The sequence below is a fragment of the Brienomyrus brachyistius genome, chromosome 8 (assembly GCF_023856365.1).
Source record: "Brienomyrus brachyistius isolate T26 chromosome 8, BBRACH_0.4, whole genome shotgun sequence".
Taxonomy (NCBI): Eukaryota; Metazoa; Chordata; class Actinopteri; order Osteoglossiformes; family Mormyridae; genus Brienomyrus; species Brienomyrus brachyistius.
In genome coordinates, this window is record NC_064540.1 from 6,586,168 (window position 1) to 6,610,242 (window position 24,075).

Below are 24,075 nucleotides of genomic sequence, written 5' to 3' on the forward strand. Positions count from 1 at the left end.
CAAGCTCACACCTCCAGGGCTTCAGGTTCAACTTCTGCCTTTGCTTTTTTCGCTTTGGGGGGGGCACAGTTTGCATATTCATCCTGGTTTTGTGTGGGTTTCCTCCTAAAACTCCCATCTCCTCCCCCGGCCCTAAGATCAGAGTATCTAAATTGTTATGTCTTCGTGTCCTATGTTCGACTTCATGTCATCTGCCCAACAAAGCGACACAGTTGACCAACCCCCCCCCCCCCCTTAAATTAGGATTGGATATGACATTTTACCAGTGTTGGTGTAATGAAACCAGAGATGTGATCATGGGGTTCAAGGAATTTATAGTAGTCTTATTTAGTTAAAATGTGTATGATAATGTAATCTTGTCATGAGAAAGACGATATCCCCCATGACCTCACCCTGACCTGGAAGTACAATGCCGAGGGGCTATATAATGAATGCAGTGTGTCTTGTTCCCTGCTTAGTCTAATAGCACATGCCTTAGTGGTTGCTCCTAGTGTCTTGCTCTCTCATTATACTGTTGGCCCTGGTGCATTAGTATTCCTGGTTTTCCTTCATTGCATTCCTGAAGTTCTCTAGTTGTGCTTTTCCATGCTCATTCTCCAAGTTTGTTGGCATTCAGTATCCTGTTGTTTTCCATTTTCCATCTCCTGACCGCTTTTTAGCCTCCTGCCTTCATCAGCCTTCTGCACTGGAGTCCTTGCCCTGCACGCCCTGTTCTGGAACCGTCTGTCCAGTCAGTTGTTCCATATCCCATCTGTCGCCTGTTTCCAGTGGTGTCTTGTCCAACGAACTGATGAATCGTTGGGAGGAAAACCCAGCAGTGGGGTGAGAGTCTGGTTCAGGGTGCTCCCCTTGACCTTGGTCCATCTTCTGTCAGAAACTCGAACTAATAAAGCAAGTAAGTAATGCTATGACCTCATACCTCCAGGGCTGATGCTTTGAATCAACTTTCCTCCTGCAATCCAAAGACATGCGTCTAGGCTAATAGGCGTATCTCGGCCTGTAGTCTGTGATTGTGTCTGTATGTCTGCCCTGTGATGGACTGGCATCCCATCTATAGTGTTCCCCTGTCTTGTGGCCTGTGTTTCCTGGGATAGGCTCCAGGCCCCTCTGTGACCCTGTCCAGGATAAGCCGTTGGAAGATGGATGGATGGAAAACAAGTTGTCCAACATTCCCTGAGTCTGGTGTAAAAGCATTGATTACTGTCATTCCGGAGCCCTTTGTAAGGCTACATTCATGGTGAGGAGGGACACATTCATGGCTGTCTTTTATATGTCCTCATTTTGAAACAATCCTTGAGAGACACACAAACATGAAGCTTGCAGACAGGCAAGGATTTAATTAACATATATATAACCCATGTGTGACAAGAACCTTTCACATCTGCAAAAATCCTTCCTACCAAATGGCATATTTTTCTGGACAAACTTTGTGCTTCCAGAATATTAATTTTAATTAAAATTTTATTATCGACCTAAAATCGATTATGTTAAAATACATTCAACAAACAGGGGTATTAGGTGCACATAACATAAAACAGCCTATATACATAAACTAAATAAACGGAACGATTCTGCAATATAATCCTTCACTGAATAAATAAAAGGTTGTTTGCGTCACTTTATATCATTTTAAATCAGTTCAATCTGAATTTTTCAAGCTGCGACTGGATGGTGCAAATCCTGCAAGTGTCTTTTGACTGCCTCTGCTTTACATGCATGATTACAGAGCTCTTATTCACCCATCTGAATATTTATTGGAGTCTAATTAAAACAAATAAATGCGTTAAAATGTTTTAACTGAAACGCGAGCAGCAGTAATGTAGGTGTGAAGGAGACAGGACACCATCCCCGGGGATCCCTGCAAAGTTGGGATCGGGGGAACTGGGCTTGACCGTGACGGGAGGCCGGCAAATCGGCCCGTGGCGGATTCCCACGTCAGGTACAGGTTACCTCCACCAAGGTCGCCGCTTAATTAACAGCACATGGGGAGATGGATCTCGTAAATAAGCTGGAATTACACCGTTTGTTAACGCTGTAGTGAAGCACGTAAGGGCCGCTGCTTTGCTTATTGGTGCAACCCCCCAAGCTGCCTGCTTTTATGTGAAATCCTCACATTTTTTTACTAAGTATTTTTGTCAACCCAACGTCGCGAGTCATCCTAAAGGGGGTATCGATTCTTTATTAAACCACATAATATACTGCTATAGACTTATATTTAAAATGGATTATTCATCAATTTCAATTTAGAATTTAAACAAAATGGCAGTAAAAGGTTATTGGTTACATTGTCATGCAGGAAGCTATATAATGTTCTTTTTATGAATTATAGAATAATGTTCTTTTTATGAATTAAATAGATATGAGTAGCCTGACATCAGTGGGTTCTGGCTTGGAATTTGGTAAATCTGATTTGTCACCATTTTTTCACATAAAGTGATGGAGACTGACCTGTAGACCTTCACAGGAAGCCCCCCCCCACCGAAGGTTCTGAAGTCAGCTGGAAATGAGCGTCTCTTAGGGTCTGTATAGATTATGACCTGGAAGCTGACGCTGGAGCTTCCATGGAGATGAAGCATCCTCCCCCTGCTCCGCGCCAGCCGCTCCCTTTGCCTGCCTTTTCGTTTCGCTTATTTAGCTGTTTGTTTCGGATGCTGTTTGCTTTGCTCCCCCCCCCCCCCCCCCCCCCCCGCCCTCCCCCCCGCTCCGCTTGTTGCTCGTCTGTGGACGGTACTGACTACTCTTACCACATCACCCACGTCGAACCCGAAACGATGCAGATTTTTTTAAAAAGCTTCCATTAAAAATGTTTTTCTAAATAAAGACACCTTAGAAATAAGCAAGGGTGTCAGAGATTATCGGCCGATGCTGGTGATTTCTTCACAACTGAAAGGACAATTAGAGGATTTTTAGGTGCGGTGCTGTTTTACTGGTGCAGATTATTCCTCACGTCCAACAATAAAGAACGACTCATTATTCAGCACAGGGGACCATGGATGTCGGTGAGGGAAACTGGAAGAAAAGCTGAATTTATCATGGCCCCAATGCCAAAGGGGCATTTTCCCAGCAAAGGGAAAATACAGAACATAAGAACAAGTGTTACATCCTTTGACAAAAGAACAGGCATGGCCCGGAGTCTGGAGTCGCACCTGACAAGCTTTATTTAATGCCATGCATTAGAGGCACAATTTGGTCAAAAGAACAACCACGGCATAAGCGCAATTAAATATTCACATATGCAATCGGCAGCATTGTTAATATCGTTAGTATCGTTCAAAATATACAGATACACAAAGTACCCAAGACGTTTTCCTCAAAAGTGAATTATCTGTGGTCTTAATATTGCAAGCATTCCTTTATTGATTTCATTGGTAATGAAATCTTTTTTTATGGGCGCTCCATCGAACGCAAATTATTTCAAACGTAACAGTGGAGGACACCTGCTGGCCATATGATCTTATTACAGACATTTTACAGAGGCTTAAAAAAAAATCAGCATTGCTGGAGTTCGTTCTGATATCTAGTAAGGAGGCTGCTAGTATTTTCCACAATGTCCAAGAGAAGCTAACAAATATTTGAATAATTGTGTTTTACTCAGTGGTGTGAAAAGCAGATTATGGCGTCGTAAAGATTTCGATTAATCCCACATACAAAGCTGATTAGACACAAAAGAGCAAGGATTTGAAAAATCTTATCCCTTACATCTTCTGGATGACATATCTGTTCCTAAAAAAAAAAAAGTTAAAGCGGATTAAGACTGCTTGAGCTACAGTAGATCTGCGTAACACACTGTTTAAATATTTCAATGGCGCACAAGTTGAGTTTTATCTCTTTACAACTGTTTTGGGTGGAAATCTCTGACAGGAATTAGCTGTGAAGACACACAGGGGATATTTTCATGCTGGTGCAGGTTCCTCTCCCCTTGACTCCACAGCAGATTATGAAACAATTCGTGGTGTGTGCTTTTGTTGACTGGGTGTTACATTCATTAGAAAGAGCTGAACAATACGAAGCTAATCAAACCAAACAAGGCAGCATTTCCTTAAGTGAAACCGATTCCTTTTCGGGAGTCCGGGGAGCATTAGGGGAGTTCTGGGGGATGTGAGGAGGGGACATCGTCTCCTACTTTCTCATGTCATTCCCACAACCGGGATTTCCTAACAGGAACTATAGGTACGCTGATCTCATTATAACAATTACTAAAGACGCCTTTTTTCCTTCTTCAAGCCGGTCTTCAAAGACCTTAGGGCAATGTAATTTTAAAATCAATCCCTACCCAAAAAGCACTAGTGTTGGCCATTTCTAAAGGACTGTCAATTACCTCCACCTCAGTTCAGCAAAGGGAAAAGCAGCATGATTCAAGTCCGCTCCAATAAAGGTCTATTCTTCAGGGAAATCACCCCGCGCATGGCCTTGAATTTATTCAGCATTAATCTGTGCTGGGCTGTGGGAGCCCACTGAATATTCATCTGGTGTGCCAGGCAAATCACTGCATGTAAATAGTGAATTCCTGCAGTACGAGGGTCCTCATCTATCACGGTCTTCCATGCCGATTCCTAACATTTCGAACTGATACAAAATATGCTCGGCATGGAAAAGAAAGCACTTATTTTTTTATTATTTGCTGGAAAGTACAGAGGTTCTTTGCTGATGGATTGTTTACTTAAGAACAAAAAAAAAAACTGTCTTACACACACAAACACACAAAAACATCTGTGTTGACAAACTATCGTTATTTGTCGGTGGCTAATTTTGCTCCCCCCTCCCCACCCGCACCCATCCCCCACCTCTATCCCCCACCCCCAAGCTGATGAAATCCCTGAGCAGGGTTTCCAAATACATCCTCTTGTTGAGAGGCTGAACTTTCCCACAGAAACAAAGTGCAAATTGTTTCATTTTGCATGAGTGCAGGTTCGCGCTGTCGCTTAGCGCCACGCCGTCGGGCTGCTGCCGCACGCTTTGCGATATGATGCAAATGACGCGCACCGCACAGCTGCGGCTGAACGCAGCAGGTCTTAACCAGCTTTCACGGCCCGGCAAAGAAAAATGGGCCTCATTTATCCATTCAGGGAGCATGCTCAGTACCATTTTGCATCACGGGATGATCTACAGCCATGGCAACTATTGTAAAGCATAAACCCACAGAGAACACAGTGTGTGTGTGGCTCGACTAAAAGGGTGAACAGAGGTAGAATAAAATTAGGCTTATCTTTGCATTTAGATTTGGATACCTTTAATATTAAATACCTAGATCATTTTAATGCAGTTGCTGCTAGAACTATTACTGTTGTTGCAATAAAAAATAGTCCATTTCAATATCTTTTCTTATTAGTGAGCATTATTGGGAAGTGATGCATTTAAATTTTTTCTAAAGGATGCATTAATATTATGCTCCTGAATGATGGATTGGAAATCCTCCGTTCCACAATTATTTCCCAGTCTCTTGTTTATCTGGGAAAGAGAAATCCTTTAAAGTGTGACAGTCATTGTTATGTCTTATGTTACATTTATTTGAGCTATATTTTATGCTCTTTCTTATCAACGGGATTCATTAGTTGGTCCCAAATCAAAGGGACGTGCATTTACATTGCCAATGTCCTTGTTACCGTTAAGCTTCCTAATTAAGACATTCACTAAAAAAACGACTGATAATAACAAGTCCAACACCTGACCATAGAGCTTGAAGAATCTTCTGATTGGTTTTCAGAAACCATGTATGTGAATGGAAAACCGAATTCTACAAATTTTAATGAACATTGTTTAAAAATGTAAAGTATGATCATGGTGGCCTTGTTAGGGAAAGGATTAGCGAGTAATTTAATCTCCTGTCTAGAGAGTACAGGTAAACGCGTATTTGGTAGCTATGTACTTTTAGGAAAAAAATTGTAAATCAGCCATGTTTTATTTTTGCTGAGTTTTCTCGGTAATCATTTTGCCCACCTACAGATTGAAAAAAGCACAATAGCACAACCTTTAGGCTCAACCTGGACTGTGAGCCACTAATGATACCGCCATGGTTGCCGCTGCTGCTCTGGTGGTATGTTACATTGTTGCCGTTCACAAGGCATCACAGTCAATGCTAAAGGGTGAAATCAGTCTGTATTCCACTTCAGAGGATTCCTGCCAATGACAATGATATTTTTAGATGAATGGCACCATCTGGTGGAGGGTGAGGATTGTGACAAACGTCTCAGTTAACCCAGTTTAAGATTGTCCTCTTTAGGGAGTGTCTAAGGAGCCACTCATGTAACTGAGATACCGGATTTGGTCAAGCTGACAGTAACAAGAATGTAATATGTGCAACATGTACACTATAACATTGCATTATTAAATGTTTCAAGTTTATTGAAAGAGGCAAATGTTGACTCGTTTAAAAATGTGGGAAATTAACTCAGTAGTAGGACTTGTCAGAATATGGTGTTGTATAAGAGAGGGGAAAAAAATGTCAATTTCAGACAAACAAATGTTAGCAAGTGCTCCATATCCCAGCTTTAGACACACGAGTTATTTTTAAAGATGATTCTTTGTTCGTACACACGCCCTTCTGTTCCATCGAGACGGATTATTTTATGTGATGACAAACTTTGGATTATGAGGATGGCCGACGCCCATGAAATGCCATATTTCTCACAAAGGGCATCAAAAGTCAAGCCCGTCAGACGTTTCAAGAAGAAATAGAAGAGCAGAGGAGGCAATGAGGAATCGGGAGATGGAAGAGGAAGGGAAGCAGATTTCATTGGTGAGTATAAGAAAGGGAGTGCCAATTCAGCTCTCATGTTCTTTGCTTTGGTCGGTGAATTTCAACGAAGGACATTTTCCTGTGACATCTTGTGGTTTTGGAATTAGCTGAGGATACACACAAGCTTGAGGCCATGCATTACACAGTGCACTGGCTAACTGGCAGGAATATAAGTATGCACATTTTACGACACAATGTGCAAAAATTTGATTTTATTTTTGACTGTAAATCTGGCATATTTTTTGAAAAGTGTTTGATCAACTGGACAAGTGGTTGGAAGCTGGATTGTTGGGTATCTTGACCTTATTTTAAATTAATAAGCACAACCACAATTCAAGGTGTTCTCTAATCCAAATTCAGATACTGATGTAATGTCATAAGACTGATAAAACTCCTGAAATGCTTTGATAAACTCTGCATTACACCCATTTAAAGTTTGCAAAAGGAGACTGATTTTTTTAATTGCGTATCATATGCAGTTTTATACCATGCAGTTACCACTTTTACTCATCCAGTTGTTACAAGCATATCTCGTGCATAAAGACAGGAGGACGCTTATTGGCTGGTTACTGTAAAACAATGCTCCATTTGCAGTTTTGGTGAAATAACATTTTCCCCCAAATGTAAGCATTTCCTTTTCCATATTCCAGCAAAACATAGAAATTTAACCAAAATGAAGAAGCATAGCTTACCCAAGGAAGGAAATGAATAAAATAAGCACACATGGTTACTTACCATTTATGGTATCAAAGAGGATGTCGTTTGTTAGACAAAGGAACAGAGGCCTTAAAGGTTACATACAACTGAGCTTACAGATGGATCTCACTCGTTACAATCATGCTGGAGAGTCACTGGATACAAACAAGAAATGTTCGGTCAATGTTTTCATATGGTTAGCAAACCAGCAACAATAACAGTATTCACAAATGCCAGCAAACTTCATGACAATCTTGCAGCATTCCTTTTGCGAGATAAAGCATTAATTCTGTTTCCGAAATAATAAGACCTGAGGAAATAATACTGCTGGTGTTTACAACTGCTATGGCTTTACAGACCCATTTCTTTCCAAAGTAATTCACAATGGCCGCAGTTCTGATGAAGCTTGGAGGTCTTACCAATGCGTACAGTTGAAAATTCCACAGAAGTGGCTGGTGTTAAGTACCCTTCTGAACAGTACAACAACAGGTCCCATCCTGAGATTGAAAGCGATGACCTTTCACTCACAAGTGCAGTTACTCAACCACGTGCTTGGTTAATAAAGGCAATTATTACCAGGATCTGTACATGGGCTGTCAATCCGCCTCCTTATGAGACTGTACATTAACATGCTAATGACATGCTGATGGGATTCTAATGAAGTGAACAGTTAGCGAATCACGTTATCCGGGGCCCCGCTCAGCTGCTTCCCATTGGACAGGCATGCATTTCCTGTTTGACAAGCACGTCAGAGGTCTTTAGAGTCCAGGCTCGGCAAAGTAAACATCACACAGACGCCACAGTGCTCAGGGGACACCATTCTGGTTCATGCTGCTCTGGGAAATTTATTTAGTGCTATTTTTTTTTTCTTATTTATTTATTTCTTTCACTTGCGTTTCTGTCTGGAGTTATGGTCAGGACAGTAAAGCAGCAAGAGTCACAGTTCGTTACTTTTGTCAAACTATAAAATCATTTACATCACATTGTTTACTGACTGTTGAGACCACAGACATTCCAGCAACACACTCTAGGGTAGGTGGGTTAACAATCAGAAAGCATGACGTTTTGCATAGTATTAAATGAACAAAGACATTGAGTTCTTTATTTACAATTATTGTATAGATAAAAAAATTCATAAAAACAAGATGGATGAACACTTATCATTTACCCATACATGGAAAGAATGCCAAATTTACTACTGGCATTTCGCTTCTCATTGGTTTGTTCCACAAAATGCATGCTGCTAGTTACAGTACATAGAAGCATTTGATGTATTGCGAGAGATATTGTCATCATTATTTTATTATCATCATCATTGTCATTATTCATAATAATATACTTCAATATTGTGGTTTAGGTATATTAGTCATAGTGAAACGGCATGAATGAGTTTGCTCACCAATGTGGGCACTCTGTGCAGAATACTCGACCTGTACTACAGTAATCATACAAACAAACAAACAAACAAAAAACGAATGCCGCATCACACATAAAATGTCCCTGTGCGTATAAGCCAACATGGATGTGCATCTCCAGTGAAAATGATTGGCTACACTATTTACAAATAATACTCTATGTTTCTCACTGTTAATTGCCTTAAAGCTGACTGTCGGGTTGATGTACGAACAGGTGCAGGACGCTGGCGGAATTTGCATCGCGAGGGTGTGAAAATGACCGGAATATCAGACGAACGTGCCAAAGCCAGACTCTGTGACACGCGAAGGCCTTTACCGCGAAAGGCATTTTCCCGGCAGTCCCAACCAAAAGTGTTTTTTTTTTTTCCTTTTTTACATGCCTGAGCGAACCGTTTAAGGTTGTTCACCATCTACTGATGACAGGAGCCATGGATGCAGATTAAAAGAAAAGAAAAGAAAGAAAAACAGGTCAAAATATTGAATTCAGAGTAAAAAAAATGGATTTGTTTAGCTTGCATATTGAGCGCATTCCACCATCCTTCCTCATAAGCCAGAATTAGTGATAATAATAATAATCGCATTTCAGGACCATAAATCCGGTTGTGATGGTCGCACATCTGCCTTACATGACCTCTGACCCTCCACTTGGAAAGCATAATAAATAGTTAACAACTTGTGAATACTGTTGGGATGCTAGAGTATATATAGTGACTGCAGGAAGACAAGCTTGATTAAAAACACACAAAAGCACATCTAAATATACAACACAGAGGTTCATTCATAACCAGATAGTGCAGAAAAAGGATCTTTTTCTTAAAAAAAAGCAACATTCAATTTAGTTTTTTTTTCAGTTGGTGTTCAAAATTCCACAAGCCCAGAAGCCCGGTTAATTTCTTATAAGGAAATAAATTCAAAAATAAAATTAAAAAAAAAAAAGAATCAACACAATATCTCACAATATTTCAACACAACTTTTGATTTTCATACAGATAAGCCCAATATAACTTAGTTTGCAATTGTTTCTAATGTTATAAATCCATCGCAGCCTTTGATGGTCACACAGGTTTAAAACATTTGTGTTAAACAAGCAGTGTTTATATAGTAGATAGTTTAAAAAATCAGTCCTGAACGGCCCTCTTGATCTTGAGAATGATCTCAAATAAATTTCAAGCATCGAAAAAAAGAAAACGAACGGAAAGAGACAAACCTCTCCATCTTGAAATCTGTGTCTGGACACAAAGGATGCCGCTCAGAGTTGATCCCAACAATCATGTAATACTAAGATGCCACATTAATTACGTATCCCATTATATTTTGGTGTCTTTGTAACCTAAAAATATCTACAATATTTAACAAAATAGCAGGCAAAATCCAGCACACAGTTTGTAATAAAACACCTAAAGTCCAATGTTACAGAAGTACTCAACAACTTGAGCTGTTCCTACTACGTCTGAAGTATGGTTTTGTACCTTACAAATAAACCAGGAAGTATCTATGGGTTTTGTAAACAAATCACATTCTCTTTAGGATGTAAATAAGTTAAAGGAGTAAGGAGTAAGCCGTTGAAGCAGAAACAAGGCAACATGCCAACAAACAAAGATAAACTCTGTGTATATATATTTATATATACATATATATGTATATATATTTCAATAAATTCTATTTATTATGGGTTTCTCTTTTCCGACAAGTGCAAATCTACTGTGCAAGTTGAGTCCTGCAACCTTAGTACACGTCATTTTTTTTTTAATCAAATAAATCTATACAGTTTAATACATGCCACACAAGAAACTCACAGACCAGTGAATCAGATAAGCTGTCTTAAAATATCAGTCCACAGCACTTCCCACCAAAATCAAATCAATTCAAAAAAAAAAAAAAAAAAAAAAAAAAAAAGTAAAATCAAAATGAAATTAAATAAAAACTTGGGTAATATACATTCATGCAGGAGTAATTATATATATTTTTATTATTTAAACTATTAATAATATAGTGATTTTATTCTCGTGAAAGGGTAGTGTATAGTTTATAGAGTTTTCCAAGTCACTCAACAGCAATCTCGGCTTCCTCTGCATGCCGCCGAATAAAAAAATCAGCTTCGGAGCATGTACACATCCATCAGCCCGAAGGTGCTCTTCCTCCTTCTTGGCCATGTTGCGCTTGGAGTATGTAGCTAGTTGTGTCCCCAACAGGAGGGCTAGAGGGACGTCTCCAGGCTATGTAGAGGACTGCCCGGACTGGACGAGGCAGCAGATTTACTAGTGTCAGTGGTCAGGTTGATGCCGCTGTCAATGGCGTTGTTGTTCTTGTTGGGTGAAGAGGGTTGGCTAGAGTTCTTCCTTAAGGTCGGGTCCTCTTCGGCATCAGTATCATCAATGAGGGGGATGTGAGGCTGAGAGTCTTCTATCCTAAACTCGGGGTGAGTCATGAAGTTGTGAATGGAGGTTCTTGAGTCGGGTTTCTCCAGGCCTTCATAGAGGGAGCTACGGAATGCATTCACAACCCGTATCTGGGAGGGGGGGAGAAAGAACCACATTGATTATGGGGTTTTGCGTCTCCAGGCTAGAAGGGTGGGGTAAGGAAAGGTAGGGCAGAAACGGGTCCTGAATCACAGGACTTCTGAGGTACACAACTCATTGTTTGGCGTGCATTGGGAGGGGACTGCAAATGAAACATAAAATAAACAAAGGGGGAGAAAAGACTGGTAAAGCAAAACAACTGTACTTCTGTACAGCATAAAAAGATGGGCAGCGCTGGTTATAAATGCTAAGGTCCACTGTAGCGTAGCCCTAGAGACAAGCGACGTTAATCCAAAACCCATGCATGGTGAGAAATCTTTCGGTGAGTTGGTAAGTAGGAGGAAGAGATTAGTTTCCAGATAAGTTTTGGAAAGAGGAAAACTTAAAAAAGAAATGCATAAAAAAAGACCAAACATTCACAAAGACTCCCAAGTAAGGACAAGATAGAACACAATGCATACATAATGGTGTGCACAGGGAGATGAGCGTTATGCCAACACTGCCGCCAACAGCCACAAGCTGGAAGCCAACAGGACCTCGAACGCATGCAGCTTCTGACAGGGGGCGCTATAAGGAACGCCGGTGACGCACAGGAGCACACGGACAGCCATACTGTGAAGCTTGACAGCGGAACGTTTCTGCAGCAAGCTTCATGGTCATGCGCATCTGAATAAACACTCAAGTATAGGCCCTCAGGTCCTTTCTGGTCTATGGAGAGTTTGATGAAAGTCACTAGATCAAAATTTTATTGATGAATAGTGTGTTTGATTAAAGAAATTAATTGTCTTTGCCACAACTGTATACGGTTTCATTTAAAAAAATAGTGTTTACCAAATTTTAGAGAAAAAGTTATGGAAAAAATAAAATTCAGTAATAAAATTACTGCTGGAAGACATGAACAACAAAATAAAATTACTGTATGAATATTTAATAGATACTTCATAAAACTATTGCTGTGAACACGTATTTTATCATAGATCTTTCGCACACTGGCAATCCATTTCATTGCATCTACAAAATATTACTATTTACAAATTTAAAAACTTCTTATAGTTTTAATGAAATTACGATTTTTGTTTTTTTATTTGAGCATGTATTGACTATAGCTCCCCTACTTTATTTTATAACGTTAATTTTCCCATATTTTTTTATTTTGCAGTGTGTTTAGCCCTGTGACTGTAACTGCAGTCGGGGTCTGAGACATGGAACAGCATGATGCATACAGATCCGATTTGACCCAACTTTCATTGCACACCAGCAGCGCGTAGAAGACCTCAGCGCGTAGAAGACCTCAGCGCGTAGAAGACCTCAGCGCGGTGGGGAATTACGACAAAATGACATGGTCAGAGAAGAAGCCATGTGACTGATGGACAAGAATGAAAGTCAGGACAAATCGCGCTGACAGCATCTGCCGGGGGACAGCTGGCGCCACATAGGACACGATCGACAACGGGAATCCACGAGACGTCATGGGTTGCTGCAGCCCCCGAGGCTGTCTTTTGACACACTACACATGACAGATAAGACAGGACGCTCTGGGTCTTCTCAGCTGCCTGAAGATAAACGCCTTTGTTTTGGTTTCCCCCTGAAAAGCGAGACTCTGCTTAGAGAACAAAACAGAGTCAACCTCAGGGGTCAGGAAATACACACATCGGCTCCGTGTGAAATGCTTTCGTTCTCAACCCAGTCTACGGGCCTCCTAGCAGGCGTGCGTTCTATCGGCAATTAGATAACTAGGAGCGCGGATGACGGAACAGAACACAGATACAGACCAGGTTGAGAACCACTTATCTAACACATGGTCACCGAATACAGTATGAAAATTGTGATGGCTTATACTTGAATGTTTACCCATTCTGAGTTTGTCATGGGTTAATTAGTTCACATTAGTTGCAGACAATTGAAGGACTCACAACCTGAAATTCACTCCGTTGGCTGCACCCTTAGTCCAGGGCTCTTTAGCACTCTGGGGGAAACAAAGACATTTAACATTGAGACAAAAAACCAAGCACTCTCAGAAAGCGGTGGTGAATGTAAAACGAAAAGTGGCGAGAGGCATAAGAGTAGAGGATATGATACGAAGGAACGAGCAAAGTCGTCTTCAGAGAAGCCACCCTTCACAATAGCTCTTGGCCAATCATCCTCTTGTCAACCACATGATCAAGTGTTCCTACATCAAGTCAGTTCTAGTCCAGTCCACACACAGAAGGACCTACCTCAACAGAAAGACCTGACTCAACTAATCGCCTTGACCTATTGACAGCCTACTGAATCACCTTCTTAAATTCTCATTAGGACAACAAGGTTTGAAAAATCAGGTGTACTGATATACTGGCCTCTACAACTGGAAATCAATCCCCCCAGAAGGTTCATTTTATAACAAAAAATGTACACAAAAAACATTCCATTTAACAGTAGCTAAAAAAACAAGAATGTTCTAAACAATGAAGTGTGACTTAGGCATAGAACTCCACGAAATATAAATATCAAAATATCCCTAAGATTACTGAAAAAAAGTAAATTTTTCAAACTTAAAAATCAAAACACAAATTTAAACCACGCACTTATTGTGCAGAAACTCCGACCCAGAAAATAACATCACAGAGATCACCGCTCTCTGATTCAGTCTTCTAGGAAGAATATTTGTTTTAAACATGAACACGAATATGGCCTTCCTCATATGACAGCTGTGAGAATCTGGCTTCCAGTGATTGGTCCTGAGTGACAGGGGGCATCTCTGAAGCTCGCTCTGAGAAATCTCACTCACGCCCAGCGGGAACGGCAGTGGTGTTGGTGGGAGAGGAAAGGGCATTGGACACGGACACGTGAGTGGGGCTAGACACATTGGTAACGTCCTGGTTCTGGCTGGTCGTCGAAGACTGGCGCCTTAGCGCTCCCTGAAAGGAGGTCCCGCTCTTGAACGTGTTCACTACCTCGATCTGCAGTGGAGGAGAGAACGAGACAGGTGGCTCAGAAGGGGAGCGAGGGAGGGAGCGAGGGAGGAAGGAGACAAAGGCATGACGGAAAACCGTACCGATTATGACGGATAACTCCCACAATGTCACACTAATCACATGACATGGACAGCATTAGCCTGTGTAGGTATTCTCTACTGTACAATGATGGACAACAAGAAAGCAATGGTAGCACACGGGGCAAAGAAGTTCAGAAAGCCTTCAAGTCTGACTTCAACTGAAGCATGACTTCAGTGCTCCACAGGCAACCCCAAGACCGGAAGCTGCCATTTAAGGGATGTAGGAGGAATTTTGATCCATAGTATCTTCAGTTGTCCTCTCCTGTGACAAGTTGCACTACGGCAACCAGCTTCATGTAGTTGACAGAAGAGTTTAGTGGAAGATAATTAACTGAAGTTCAGAGCCATCAACAAATGATATCTTCATTATGTCTTGAAATCCAGGTATTATCATTTCAACAAAGCAAAAATGGTTATTATACATGTCTACACCACCGTCTGCTCCGTAACATTCATACCATGTCCTTCCTGAATGAAGAGATCATGCTACACCCATGGTCTGGCTCTTATGTACCTGAGTCTGAATCCTGTTGAGGCCGCGGAACCAAAGGATCTGGCCTCGTCTCAGCTCCCTCTCAGCATGGTCAATCTCCTCATTGTCCTCGTTCATCTCCTCCTCTGGCACCTCGTCCTTCTCTGTCAGTTGACCTGCCCCCTTCAGGAACTTCAACCTACTGTTGGGAATTGTTGATATCACCTGATCCAGGGTGGAATTAAAAAGAGGTGACGGGTCATACAGTGTTTCTCTGCTATTTTTAAGTCATTGCTGTTCAGGAGACAAAAAATTAGATGTCTGTTGTACATTTGTGACATAAGTAGCCTTTTGCTTTGTGCAAAAAGCTGCTTGTGGGAGTTTTACTTACACAAAAATGTTCTGAGGGCAGAGAAGTATCCAATCAGATTGTAGAGGAGGTCATTGTCAGATTAAACAAGTTACAGCATGTTTGTAAATTCATTTGTTGATTTTTGTGATTAGTAAGAAATGAGTTACCTGACCCCAAAGGAGCTCTCCTACACCCAGAAACACACACCACATCCATTTATCCAGGTCCAGGGGGGAGCAACTGAAGGGTTTGCCCCCAAATTGCACAATTATAATCTGAAATAGGGGTCAGAGCATTATATTTAACTGAAAAGCACTGAATAAGCTCTTGCAGCATCCTATGGAAAATGACCATATTCAATACAATATGGATGTTCATATAGCATTACCTGAACAGCAAACGTCCCCAGTACAATGGTACAGAAGATGGGATTCCTGAAGATGCCATTGAAGACATTCCTCTCGCCGTGGATCTTGCGAGCATTGATCTCGTTGAAGAGCTGCATCATGACAAAGGTGTTGAAGATGATTGTGTAGTGTTCCGAGGGGGGGGCGTGGAGGGGTGCATTCCTGCCACTGTCAATGTCGAAAATGTTCTCACCTAAGGGCAAGAAACCGCACCATCAGCAAACGATTGTGGGCTTTCTGTTAAATCACAAGAAGCTTCTTGAGGCTTGTTACAGGTCTAAAAGGCAATGACCACCGTACACTTACCCACAAAAAGCAGCGTGAAGATTATAACCAGCTGGTAGACACCGTGGCCCAAGATGTTCTTGGTCATGGTGCTGGAGATGAGTGGCTTGTTGCGTCCGTAGGGCTTCCTCATTAGGAGGGATTCGGTGGGAGGCTCTGTGGCCAAGGCCAGGGAGGCGAAAGTGTCCATGATCAGGTTCACCCAGAGCATCTGCACTGCTTTCAGAGGGGAATCCTGCAGGAGCACAAGGAGTGTGCAAAGAGTCCTTCTAATCATTACTGCAATTATAATTTATCTCTAGGAAAAAGCAACAAAAAACTGACAAACATGAAACCAAACTAAAACAGAAATATATGTGCAAATTAATATATTACTGAGGGTTTTAATGCTATATTTATTTGCTAAGACAAATTATATTTCTCTAATAATTCATAATTTATCTACTCTTATATCCTATTCCTTACAGTCCCTGGGTCAGTGAATTTATATTGTTGTTCAGAATAGAAAGTCCTTACATCCTTGAGTGGACATAAATCCCAAATTCACATATTAGTGATAATTCAGATGTATGCCAGTCATGTCCCTAATATCCATGCTTGGTGCATAATGGTATGAAAGAGGTGGGCTGGGAAAAGCTGCTGTAAATGTCATTATATCTGGTGATCATTCAAACACGAAAACTTCACTGCTCTGGGAAGGATGTGAAAAGTAACCATTCACAATGCTGAATGATCCCAGGCAGATAAACTCCACCCCCCCCCTCCCAGGGCATGATGGTTCAGTCCGGAGTCCCTCAGCAAGGGCTGTGCCTACCTGCGTTATGCAGGCTCCAGTGAAGGCCACGATGACGGCCACCACGTTCACCGTCAGCTGGAACTGCAGGAACTTGGAGATGCTGTCGTACACGTTACGGCCCCACATCACCGCCTTCACGATGCTGCTGAAGTTGTCATCCGTCAGGATGATGTCCGAGGCCTCCTTAGCAACGTCTGTCCCTGCAATACCCTGCAGCGACGATATGAATCTGCAGTTCTCTACTGCACCGAGCTCCATGTATGTGTGATTTACCCATTTACAGACGCACGGTATTAAATGCATCTCATTGGATGCCAGAGCAGATGCCAAAGCTATAAAATGTACACGGAACGTAGCTGTGGGTCAGGGGGCAAGGTTCAAGCAGACCATTTTGTTTCCTTTAGTGAGAAGGTCTGACTACAGCCTGAGACAGACACCATGTGGTCATTCAGTAGTATTCTTTACCTCTGTAGGCCCAGGTTTCTGTATATTTAGAATTAAAAACAGTTTGATTTATGACTTACTGAACCTGATGTGAAGTGGTTAATCTGCCCTTTTTTTTAGCGTAATGAACACTTCCACGTTGATGTACGAGATTCGGTCTAGTCCCATAGGCAGAAATGCATGTGGATCATTACAGACCTGTGGAGTGTTTGCAGCTTAACTCCGTGTGCGGTACGGAGAAGAGTGAGCCTCTGTTTCCACCAGCACTTGGCATAACCTTTTAATTATGTTATATTTACATTTATTGCACATATAGCAAATGAAGAAAAATGCTTGGCAAGTAAATTAAAACAATTAATAACTTCTTTAAATTATTAAAATGACTTGTTATTCTAAATCTGTTAAATATGTATATTATTAAGAATGTTAAAAGAATAATCTTGTCTGACCATCAGCTGAAGGTGATCTGAAGAGCATGTGCATACTGCACGTGTACACTAAGGGGCGCTATGGTTCCACAATGAATCATTTGGACTTTGGGGAGGTGAGAGATGCTCTAAAAGACCGAAACGTTTTCAGCTCCCCAGACACACAGAGGGAGTGTATCGCCTTTGTAAATGACGGGATGAATAGCCAATCATCTGCTGGCTTTCCATTTCCATCCCCTAAGCCTCTAAGCCATCTGGCCAATGACGAGCAGAGAAGCGGACGAAGAGGCACTCCCTACCATGGCGAAGCCCACGTCTGCCTTCTTCAATGCGGGTCCGTCGTTGGTTCCGTCCCCTGTCACAGCCACCACCTGTCTCTGTTCTACCATTGTGCTGTCGATTATGCCTGGCAGACAGAGCATGTTGATTTTTTATGACCGCTCAAAGCATCACAGATATTCAGACTCCTGCATGAAATCAGGCGTGGTCTTAAATTATCGGGGCGATGGGGGATTGTAACCCTCCAAATAATCAAAACTGGCCAATACAACCCCTCCCCCATAAAATCATGTCTCCCCATATATGGTCAAACCAATGTTACGCCCTTGAAATTAGGCTTTACCCACCTTTGACCAAGGTGTGTTTATCGGTGGGAGAGGATCTTGCCAGAACCCTGAGTTTGGGCCACACCTTATCGATACGCTCCTGTTCGACCTGTAACAAGGAACGAAAGCGTCTGAATTCTCCACACATTCATTTGTATTAATATTTCTACATGCATCTACTCCCATGGAAATTAAATGTGCTTAAAGAGTCTGATCTTGACTAATATCCGGAAGAACCTGTCTATCAATCTGCAGAAACAAGTAACATGAGTTTTACCAAAGATTCCTTTGCAACTGGAGTCGGCTATTTTGTTATGAAATGTTTCTGAGCATTACAGGAGCACTTTAATTAGACCCATTCAGTCATGTGTCCACCGTAATCATGATGGGTGAGTCCGTTGTGACATAATGGGTACCTCTCCCTTCTCGTTGCGGATCCTCCTGTTGAACTCCTTCCCGTCGATGCACAGGAAGTCCTCGCCGGGGTGGATGATGCCGCACTTGATGGCGATGGCGCGGGCCGTGTTGATGTTGTCCCCTGTCACCATGCGCACCGTGATGCCAGCTCGCTGGCACTTCTGGATGGCCGCCGGTACCTTCGAGGGAGGTGCGGTAGGTTAATTTCCCCGTCCGATGCTTCCCTCGGGGGGGGGGGGGGCCTTCGAAACCACGACATTACAAGAACGGCCATGGGGTGGGCAGCGGCCTCATTAAGCTAGTTCCTGTTATTGCACCGGGAACACAGATTAGATGATGTCATAGACCGAGCATGGGCATGGATTATTCCACTTGCATCAGGCAGCCATAATGACCAGGAACAAAACAGAATGAGCAAGTCTTATTAGATGACCGATATTATGTAACCTGATATTTTCAAGTCAGAAAAATTAAAATATCATATACCCTGGCACCTGTACACAGTGGCGCCATATAATGGTGTTAGCCCAGAAGAATCTGGGAAAATAAAGTCAACAAAGAGTATATGGATTAACATTACTTGGACTTATTCTACATCATCATGATGATGGGACTGGGTTAGGACACCATGTCTGTGATAAGAAGGTCACCGGTTCAAATCTCAGGGTTGCAGAGTGATTTTACAGTTGGGCTATTGGCATTTGCTTTCTCAAAAAAAAGAAAAGTTTTGGACAAAAGCATCTGCTAAATAAAACGCAAATGAAGATACTACACAGATTAAAGAGCAGAACAGAAATTGGAGGGTTCCATTAAAATTAACAGTTAATTATTTATATGGATCATCGACAGTGTTTTTCACTGGAAGAGCTGTATATTAAGTCGAATATTTCTGGTACTGTTTCTGTACAACATTATGGATCAGTAAAGGACATATATTCAGCTCCTAGAAATGAAGCGATTTCTGTACGTGGTGCTTTGGCCATTGTCTATATGTGACCCGTTCAGTGCCATAGTGTGGAAAAGCTTTGTTTTAACCTCCGTATCAATCTATAAATCCGCAAGGGCATTAGTCAAGCCGCGACCATTAAACTGTATCCAGGGATCCTTCTAGAGGTTTATTGCTGATGGCGTCGTCCTGGATTTTTCTCAACATTCACTTATAGCGTCGATCAATAATTCAGGGCGACTAAACGAATGGTTTTCCACATGGTGAATGCAGCGGACCGCATCACCACCTTCGCGTTTATGATATCATGCGATGCGTGACAAGCAGCTTTAGAACCACAAGTGAATAGGGGTGGGGTTGGGGGGGGGGGGGCGACCCATTTCGGAGGTTTACGTGGATGGCGTCACCTGCCTCATCTGAGACATGACGTGCAAAGGAAGAGCCTCTTTAATAATGGATGGCAAAGGCAGCTGAAGGTGACTTTGTAACGTTACACCACTTTACTCATTACTCCCTAATGATATATTTTTCACATGCACACTGTCCATTCATACAGGTGTAAGAGGTTAGTCAAGCATTTTGGGAGTCGTAAGTGGCCTGAGATGAGAAATTTCATAAACACCGTTCTGAAATTATATACAATTATAACTGCAATTACATATATAAGTTAATATTTTATATATTAAAAGCAATATCCAAAAGGGTTACTCTTGAATGAAAGGTATTCTGTACATCAAACGGATAATTAAATTTAAAGTAATTTGCATTTGGAAGGGGATTCTCTTTGAAGTGACACACACCCAGAGACCATGCTCATAGTTCATAGAGTCAGCTGAGTGATTCAGAGTCACCTGACTGAGTCACAGGGGGGCTGAGTTGGGGCTGGATTTGCAACTCGTGAGATAAGAGGCATGTCGTTATACATTAAACCCCATGTTATCAAAGCAACAACTCTCTTTTTTTGCATTCATTTAGATGAATTTAGATGAAAACACAATTATTCTTTTGCCTGTAATTCTGATCCTAAAAGCCACAAATGTTCCCAGTGATTATTTTTTTCTCCAATTTATATTCATGAAGAGTAGTTGTCAAACTCTGACAATTACGCAGTGAAGCCCAGGGGATGAGGTCAGAAAGAGAGATTGGAGAAGAGGGAGATAAAAAATAATACACACTTTTTAAATTCCTTTTTGATCATGAAGAACTGCAAAGCTAATCCCATTGGCTCAGTGAATTGCATCGGAACTAAATTTTAATTTTATCATAGTGCTTGTTTGAACATGCAATAGGTTTGGTTATCAGACTCGCAAAATTCCTTCAAATAGTAACAAATTAGCAAAGAACAAAATGCTCAGAAAGTTCTTGAACAGGGCAATGATCCAGGGTATGTTTATTCAATTCCACTCAAAATTAATTCAACATCAATGTCTGTCCCAGTGACCCTGACCAGGGTAGATAGCTAGAAGATGGATGGATGAATCAATGATTGCTTTGTCAGGCATAACCTCAGAAAGGATGATGCTGTGAATTTTCATATTGATTGCTTACTATACTTTTATTCTGTTTGCATACACAGAGCAGAGGATAGTGCGGCATAAAAGTGATACTTAAAGTTACTTTGAATTCCGACACCCTGAAGACCAGCAGTGATACACTGTCACAAATGGATTCATTTAAATATTTTTTTTTGATGGGTGCTGGTATTTGAGAGCAACCCTCAAATGATAAGAAACATTTTAAAAAAATGTACCTCTGGCCGGACTGGGTCCTCAATGCCGACCACGCATATTCCGGTCAGGTCAGTGAGGATGTCCGCCTCGTTTTCCCAATCAGGCTCGGGGCTGGCCGAGAAGTCACGGTAAGCCACGCCGATGGTCCTCAAGCCGTCACACGCCATGGGCTCGATCACTTTCTTGACCATCTCGTCCCGGTCACGTGGCCGAAACAGCTTCGCCTCCCCAGTCTCGTTCAGGATACGAGAGCATCTGCCAGGGACAGGCCAAGGGGCGTTGTGAGGTGTCAACATTATCTAATGACCTGTAAGGACCTATAAGGGTGACCCTAATATTGCCAGTTCTCTTGAACGTTTGAGAAAAACACTGTTTCTTCTTAAAAATACAGGATTAGGTAAATCTGTAAACTTTGCAACTCCCTTTATATAAATTAAAATATGTAATAATTAAACACATCAATAATGTTTGTATGACATTTGTAAACTTTCAAGAAGATGTCTTGAGTGACCTCATGAGAGTCATTTTCAGGAACTCATTACTGTAATATTAATTTTTATTTTAAAATTAGTCTGAAGACAGACTAATGTGTCGCCTTAACTGTCAATTTTGCCTCTGGGGTAGTTAATCAGTTTTATAATATTACCATGAATTTCTGTAACAAACTTCATAAAATCCAAGGCAAAAGTTATGAGATGAGAAAAAAATGACAAAACTAACAAAAAACTGAGCAAAGCATATATCTATCTTATCATACAAAAAAGATTATTTATTGTGGGCTAAATGCAACAAAATTGCAAGACGTGGGAACATTTTATCTAGTTTTTGGTTTTATTTGATCTTTTAACTCTTACAGTAATGAGACTTTTAGTAGCTATTTGGGGAAAATGCTTAAAAATTATAACAGTGGAACAATTATCTAATTTTAATGTATTCAATTTACCAACACATAGTAAAGGTGATTTTGATTACCCTACACATAAAAAACACGAATAAACAAAACAAACAAAAAAAATCCCATGAGTTTGCTTCGGTTGTCTCTAGTCTTGCCATTGTTACCATTGGTTGTTTGTATTTCCAGTAACCCTAACCCTGAAGGACTTTAATGGTAGCCTCGGCCACCAGTGCTCTGAGTTTTTGTCCCGCTCTTTCCAGCCCCCACCAAAAGAATAACTTTTCCTTCGTCTTATGTCATACTGTTTTTTCCCCCCATTTTGGCTGCGGCGTTCACCTCCCTGCGAACATGCCTACAATAAACCAAGATTCTCTGTCCTCATGGATGAGTCTGCTCTTCCACTATCACCTAGCTTACCTAACCTACTTAATAGAGATTAACTTCCATCCACCTATTTCTCTTCTACCCGCTTGTCCTAATCAAGCTCACAGGAGTTAACTTTCAAGTATGTTAATTCTTCGAACATCATCGGTCATCGTGATTTGGGCTGCATCTCCATGACTGACTGCCAGTGTAGATCCCCTTTTCCAGAATCCTGGATCCACTCACTTCTTGAGCAGAATCTCGGAAGCGCCCTTGCTGTACATGCGGAAGCTGCCGTCTGGAAGCTTGATCACTGTGCTCATGGACTTCCTCACGGAGTTGAAGGTGTAGACCTTGTAAAGCTTCTCCTCAGGCATCTGGTCACGGATGGGCTGGTAGTCTCGCTTGAGGTCCAACACAAGGCCCAGCAGGCCACACTCCGTCTTGTTGCCCACCTGCTTTGGGAGGCCGCCCTCCTTGTCGGGAGGCTGAAAAGCAACACAGAATAAATGATCTTGCAGGGCCGACAAAATGGACACCCTTCTGGACCGAAAGAGGCTGTAGCTCCGTCATAAAGCCAGACTGGCAAAACCTCTAGCATGCACTCAGTTGTATGCCATGTGTTCCGTGAAGACTGTGCCTTCTGTTTGAGGACTGGCAAGCTGACAACACAAATATATCGTCAAAATTTCATGTGTTTTTTGGCATTCGTAGTGTTGTTTTGGAGTACAGTGGGGGTTCCCTGTTACGTTTTTTATTACTGATGTAAGCACACTTAGGGCCAGTGGTGACCCCCCTGCCCTGGGATGCCCCCTGTTTGTGATGTCAATCATAGAACATGAAACAGCTATAATTTTACTATTACCTATAACTGCATGAATATACACAAATAATTGCCATAATTATCATATAATGGTGTTTTTATTTTGTGTATCCATCCAGAAAGTCTTTATTACTATAATTCTAATGCCACCCCCCTATTTTATTGTACTTTTAGGCATGTCAGTTTTGTGAAATCAGACTACAGCCTTACATTGCATTTGGGACTGGGACCACCGGATGTAAGTTATTTTGGGCATATCTTGATATGTTCATCACGTATACATTACTGTATACGTACTGTATTACAAGTTAGATAAGGACAGTAGGTCATTATATGGCTGTCAGTGCTAGCCATTCTTCTGCACCTAACACACTAAGGGATATACCCGCTCGTGTTGTACAGCATCCACTTTCCGGCGTCTCCCGATGAGTGTATATTATTTACTATGGACCTCGGATACAAATGCGACAGGTCGATACTCAATCAGGTGTAACCTGATGTAAGACTTACTAGAGGTTGGTTCTAGACAGAATCGTTTGGAACTTTGAATGGTTAAGGTGCATACTGGAACAATACAATTACTGGCCAGGTATGACAGTGATGAATTTATCATCATTGTCGATAAAGTGCAACCAGTCCCAGTGACCCAGAGGCCACATGATGTCACCGATCGTCCTCAGTCTCCTATAACCAATGCATGCATCTGCTCGTC

General features: G+C 41.6%; 1 protein-coding gene across 15 annotated transcripts in view; it reads right to left on the bottom strand.

Annotated features, from left to right (window-relative positions):
* Positions 1 to 8,251: 8,251 nt before the first annotated feature.
* atp2b2 (ATPase plasma membrane Ca2+ transporting 2) overlaps positions 8,252 to 24,075 on the bottom strand; it is a 132,447-nt gene continuing 116,623 nt past the window's right edge. For 10 of the 15 annotated variants that reach the window (XM_049022093.1, XM_049022090.1, XM_049022088.1 and 7 more), the window contains 11 exons: positions 22,787 to 23,028; positions 21,303 to 21,537; positions 18,606 to 18,785; positions 18,211 to 18,298; positions 17,884 to 17,990; positions 16,731 to 16,922; positions 15,938 to 16,151; positions 15,613 to 15,824; positions 15,392 to 15,499; positions 14,915 to 15,097; positions 8,252 to 11,356 (listed from right to left, as the gene is read on the bottom strand). In XM_049022093.1, the coding sequence (XP_048878050.1) occupies positions 11,045 to 11,356; positions 14,915 to 15,097; positions 15,392 to 15,499; positions 15,613 to 15,824; positions 15,938 to 16,151; positions 16,731 to 16,922; positions 17,884 to 17,990; positions 18,211 to 18,298; positions 18,606 to 18,785; positions 21,303 to 21,537; positions 22,787 to 23,028 (2,073 nt within the window). In that variant the 3' untranslated portion in view covers positions 8,252 to 11,044. Of the gene's footprint in view, positions 11,357 to 13,279; positions 13,333 to 14,133; positions 14,306 to 14,914; positions 15,098 to 15,391; positions 15,500 to 15,612; positions 15,825 to 15,937; positions 16,152 to 16,730; positions 16,923 to 17,883; positions 17,991 to 18,210; positions 18,299 to 18,605; positions 18,786 to 21,302; positions 21,538 to 22,786; positions 23,029 to 24,075 lie in introns of all 15 variants that reach the window. The other 5 variants (XM_049022096.1, XM_049022095.1, XM_049022091.1 and 2 more) reach the window with 2 other exon arrangements.